The sequence below is a fragment of the Echinococcus granulosus genome (assembly GCF_000524195.1).
Source record: "Echinococcus granulosus chromosome Unknown EG_S00152, whole genome shotgun sequence".
Classification (NCBI taxonomy): Eukaryota; Metazoa; Platyhelminthes; class Cestoda; order Cyclophyllidea; family Taeniidae; genus Echinococcus; species Echinococcus granulosus.
Window position 1 is genome coordinate 6,492 of NW_020170532.1, and position 5,959 is coordinate 12,450.

At 41.9% G+C, this 5,959-nt stretch overlaps 1 protein-coding gene across 1 annotated transcript; it reads right to left on the reverse strand. All coding sequences in view use genetic code 11, as the record gives it.

Moving 5' to 3' along the window:
* Positions 1-158: 158 nt before the first annotated feature.
* Positions 159-3,406, reverse strand: EGR_09530 (hypothetical protein; the record flags this gene model as incomplete). The annotated part of the gene is made up of 4 exons (XM_024498779.1): positions 159-277; positions 966-1,016; positions 1,786-1,928; positions 3,351-3,406. The coding sequence occupies 4 exons, from the start codon at positions 3,404-3,406 to the stop codon at positions 159-161; spliced, it is 369 nt and encodes a 122-aa protein (XP_024346786.1).
* Positions 3,407-5,959: the final 2,553 nt, after the last annotated feature.

Consider the following 5,959-nt stretch of genomic DNA (forward strand, 5'->3'; position numbering starts at 1 on the left):
AAACATCCGCACCTTTTAACGAAAATTATTCTAGCAACGAAAAAATGAGGAGAATGAGGAGAATTCTAAAGCAAGCTGAAGCTCCCTTGTGAAGCACAAATCTAGCTTCTTGGAGCAAACTACCCTCACGATGAACAATGATTATCTTTAAAGAAAAGTTAAAACAAATTCGGCGTACCGCACCACTCACAGGCCAAAACAACTCCTCTTTTTCCCGTTTTGCCCATCCTACCCCTCTTCTCCCTAGCTAAGGCACCACTCTCCATCGATCTGAGGGCTGAGATAGTGAGTGAAAAAGGAAGCTAACATCCCTGATTCTTCCCTAAAAGTCCACCTCCAAAAAAGTACAGAAATTCCGCCATATTAAGGAAGTGGGTGCCACTTCAGTCAGGAAAAACTTAATCCGGAAATACCTATACACAGGTACTTTTTAAATTCTTTTTAACCCACCTTTTTCATTCACAGTCGAGGAGGGATGCCACGCGGTTAGGAGAACCACTTTTTCCTCTTAGCAGGAAGGCATGAAGGCATTTAAAATTAACTGTCTTATTCAAAAGACGTCGAGAGTCGGAATACCATCCAGTCTTGGGTGTTTCCAATTCAAGTGAGGTAATCACTTGTCACCGACAGCCTAAAAACCGCCGCTGTCTAAGTGTGCATCCAGAATGGAAGAAGAAGTACCCCCTTCTATAGAGTGGATTAATGTGACAGATTTAGAGGGCTTGGAACGTTCAATCGCCTACGGCCACAACCACAGAGAAGGAAGTAAGGGGGAGTACTGCATTTGTTTTACAGAAGAGGCCACAGAAAAGCTATTAGCGACACATTATGACAGCTTTAAGCTTGACAAAGTGTGTGTCAATCAGAGAGACAAGCGCATGACAAGATCAAGTGTTTACACCTCCATGAAAAATTAAAAATTTTTCCCCCAGAGGGTGGACACTAGTTATTAAATACAGACTTACCAACGCGCTCAGTCGACGCATCGGCGCCTAGCGCATCAACTAATACCATGACTTAGGAAGAAAAAAAAACGCTTATCATGAGGCAAGGCTTATATTTCACTGTAGACAGTCACGTGGGTTATGATGTAAATTGCTGTCACACTCCATTAACATCCACTATGCTTCATCCGCCGGTGACAGTATCTCCTGCATATACTAAAATAAACACTCCAACAACTACTCCCACTCGTGGTTATTAAAAATGCTAAGCAAATACACACTAAACCTGTTGCACATATCTTTTCCCAATTAGCCGGGACAACAAACTAAAAACGCAAGGAATAGGCGCACACACACCAGTTATTCGCTTCAACGAAAACGGAAATCAAGAGGCACGGTGGATAACAAGAAACGATAAATTCAGTCAATGAAATAAGTGGAGGCCAATGATCAAGAAATCAATCCTGCCAGCATTTCACAAATATCAGTGCTGAGTGAAAGCATTTCAACAACCAACAGTGGCAGTGGAAGAATTATCCTAAACCTTCATTTAACATCTAGACAGGCAGAGGGGGAGGCAGACCTCGTAACACGTAACATAATGTTATGCAAATACATATGGTGTCATGCACAATTGTAATGCGGCGAGTTCCCTCTTACACATATATCCGCACTCTTCATTCGCATTGACGACACGTCCTTTCCACTTACGACGTCACGAACGTAGAAATCACCGCACCACACCACACTTTGCAGAATCCCAACAGTTTCAGTGAAGATTCAGTAGCGAACACTAACCACCAAAATGTACTTCGCCATCGCCACAGCCTCGACGACATACGCATCCTTTGCAAACTCGCCGAGAATAGAACAGGTGCACCATATTGCACAATTGGCTCCGTTTTTCCACGTCGAATTTGAAGTTCCTCTCCACACACCCAGCAGCTGCGCCAACAACCTCCGACCCGATTAACCTCCCCGTACCTGTGAAAACACAACGAGATGTAGAGAAACGATTTCAATCATGGTGTAATTCTGTGACAAGCCTGCCAAACAACTTAGTAGATTGACCTAGAACGCACGTCGACGTATAGATTGTAGGAAAATAATTACCATCTCGGCTTGCGTTTGTTCAAATCATAATTGCAAAAGTTGCAGAAGATGTGATTCAATGCACTGACAGAGAGGGGGACACTCAAGTACGCTTACAATGGGTTCAGCAGCTGTATTCGATACATTTTACAACCACAGACATTATAACAACTAGAATAATACAAACGTTACCATGTAATAGTGAAGAAGCTACTGAAAAGATCGGTAATAACGATGTCTCGCCTATAACGCGCAAACCAAGACCATCATGACTCACAAAACAAGACATTAATATAGGAAATTAAGCCGATGCTTACCTTATTAAGGTACGGAGTTACAGCTAGGCCCAGTTTTCGAGCTTATTGTTCTTTAAATATCTCTCGAAGCACACCAGATTCAACACCAGAAACATATATTCGGGTCTAAATTAGTTTTCAAACGACCCTAAACAAGAAGCAGGGTCAAGAGTTTAACAAATTTTCTCATTATATTTCAATTTGTCCCTGTCCAGCTGAAATTGTGGTGCTACCATAATCACCGAATAACTCACAAAACCGATAGACGATATACACAGCAACCAACCAATGGACTCAAACTTGACAATATAAACAAACAAAAAATACGATTTTAATTTACAAAAAATTATTTAAAAATTGTTAGGATAAAAAGCAAAATTTTTTTAATTAATATATTAACGCGCAAAATGTAATACTTATGTTGTTTTAATGTGCCTTTCAGGGAGGAGGGAAGCAGAAAATTCGAACCTGGTAACTGGATCGCCCTCTCCCTTACCTAGCGACTGCGGCTCCCCTCCTTCTTGAATATTGTATTTTCCCTGTACATCTTGTCGTCTTTAATAAAGATGTCCAAAGTAAACCAACCGGGCTTGTCTAGGAACGCTAGGGATCGGGAAGCGGAGACCGAGGAGTCTCGCTCCACACAAAAAGCGTAAAAAAGAAAGATTACATGTATAAATGAAAAGATGCAAAAAAAAACACTGCTTAGTCAAAAGAAAAGAACATATAAATTCAAATATAAAATTGTTTTTTCTTAGACGGTTGTGCAGAAAACTTTTCCACAGGGATCGAGGCTAGCATCGTATAGCGCCTCGGGACTCCCTGAAGACGAAAGAAGACAAAATACTCATACAGAATATATATTCAGCGCAGAGAAGGCGTCTGGGCTATTGGCATGGCCTAAAAAGTCAGCCTATCCAGCGAGGTACAAGAAGCTAATTCAAAGTACAATAGTCGCGCCTCACCAATACCGATGGATAAACCACTATCGTATTACAATCGCTTTATATGCATTTACCAGCCACATTCAGGAACCGCACATCCGCATGTAAGAAGGACGTGGAATGACGCCATCGCAAATGTAGCAGTGGTTCAATACTTTACCCATTTGTTGGCATTTGAGAGTGAGACAAATGCTAGGTGTGGTGATCTCGCACAATGGTCCTCAATACAATTGCGTTTTCCACCCAATGCAATTTGATGGCAGATGTTTTTATGAAATGAAAACAATATTATCTTTCATTAATCAGCAAATTGTTTGTGTTTACTCTTTGTTTTAATACGATATGCAGATATGTTTGGATCCTAATGAAGCATCCGTGATACATGATGTCGGAATGAGACCAACAACAGAGAGCAAAGATGACAAGCGGAGCATATTGGTAGATGTCCTCACACACCTAATGCATTCAAATTCCCTATTAGTAGCAATGGTAGAAGCAGAAGAATAGTTCAATCCTAATGCAATTATAGTGATGCATGATGCCGCAGCGGTGCTAACACAATGGAGTTGGGTGTTTTCTCAAGAACTTTCGTCGTTAATTGATTGCTCAGTGCCTCTGGTGCCTAAGAGCCTACGCACAGGAGTTGCACACCTCTAATTTGGTTACTCTCTCCATTTGTGTCGACATTTGACTCTCGTCATTCCCTCACTTTGTAGGCAACCATCACACTCCTCCAGCGGTTGGGTGACGCTAATTGAATTTCGCATTCTCTGTAAGCTCACTCACATCTCAAGTGGATCACTTCAAGCACACCAATCACCCTTGTGGATACTTGCATTCAACGCATCTACTACAAGTGATCCACGAGTTGGTAGATGTGGAATGCTTTTGACCTTACTGTCAGCTTGAAGGCAAAACCTTAACTAATGCAGAGATAGATTAGGCAAATAAAAAAATTCAGTGTAGTGTCTTTCTCGACTAATACACATTGCATACATTTATCTACAACTGGCTATGTCCACCTGACGTTAAGTGTATAGGAGTAAAGAAGTCCTATTTTCTTCTACTCTGGTTAAATGTAAGAATGATTGCCATTCCTGACAATGAAGTGTAGAATTACCCATCACACATAAGCTTATAAGGGGAAAGAATTTCAATTTTATTGTTTGAAACGTGGGTAAAAGGCTAAAAGCCAAATCAGAAAAATTTAAAGTGATTCGTGGAGACCAAGCTTTAACCAACCAATTACAGAAAAGTCAGGTTAAAGCCTATGGAAAAATCGTAAGGTGGGTGAATGAGGAAAGGAAGTTAAGAGGCCACTATAGCGGAGATTTAATGAATCAAATCGTTAGGAAAGATGATTTAGCACAAGCATCTTTGAGAGTTTATTCGCCGAATTTATGCGCGTGTCAATGTTTCAACTAACGGACTCCTTCATATATGAAGCGTATACAGCTCAGCAGCAAACATGTCTAGTTGAGCTGCAGCCATAAATTATGTCACATTACTTGTTAAAGACATTCCTGCAGAAGATTGAACAGGAACATTAGCCGAGGGTCATTTCCAACCATTCTATTAAGGGTCATCACGAATTCTTACATCCGCAGCTGGTGCTCTCCCTTCATCACCTAAGTACTTGTCACGAAGCATCCAATTTCGGTGCTGTCCCCAATGAGGAGTGGGCTCGTTTTGGGCTGCCAAAAGAGGAGTGCCCAGTTACAGAAGGGATGGGGTACACTGGCATTACTCGAAGGCCATGCTGCGCAGCAGAGTTGCAAAAGCGCAGCTCTAAATGCCTGTACAACCAAGACGAGCAGTTAAAACGATAACCTAAGCATTGTATTTAGCTTCAAGCAAAACACAAAATTAATTACCTCTAATCGGTTTGCACAGGTACACTCATCTTACACGCACCACACCCTGCCTTTCGCTCCCTTCAAGGCTGCTCAATGGCCTCTCAACGGACGACACCTTCGTGGGCATTCATCCAATCTCACGCGTCTTGTGTTAAGCATAAAAGGCACTGCGTCATACCCTTACATTACAATTCTTCAGCAAATAATGGAGAGGGTAATGTATTCCGATGAGAGTGCAATATTATCGAGGGACCAAAAATTTTGCCTCTTACGCGAACAGGGCAAACTGATTGATCTACGAATCGCAGTAAGTTGGCGAACATGGAATTTAAGCTTCGACTTCTAGACAAAGGATGGGAATCCCGTAAAGGCACACCGACTGATAGTAGCAGCCACGTTTCCATTTTTGATGAAAAAATTAGCCTCTCAACAGGGTGAAATTGCAGTTCAATGGAGGCGATTTTCTAAAGAGTACTTGTGCAATTTCTCCATTGTTAACCTCCTTTTAGTATTGTCGAGGCTGCCATCAACTACGCGTACACAGGCAGCATCACAATTTCTGCAGAAAATGTAACTCAAATCTACCTCCTAGCACATAACCTCTGCTCCACCACCATCGTCAAGTGGTGTGTGGATTTCCTAAGAACGAGGTAGGCGAAGCTTTTCTGAGAGTTACAACCGACTGACTGAAGGGCTTCTCTAGAAAACGTGGCAGAGGTGTGGTCAGTTGCCAATGCGACGGTTAATCGTGAATTGGTGGAATTGTGTATTCCACTGATTTCGAAGCATTTCGAAACTCTGTGTATGCGAGGTGAGATGCTGATGCA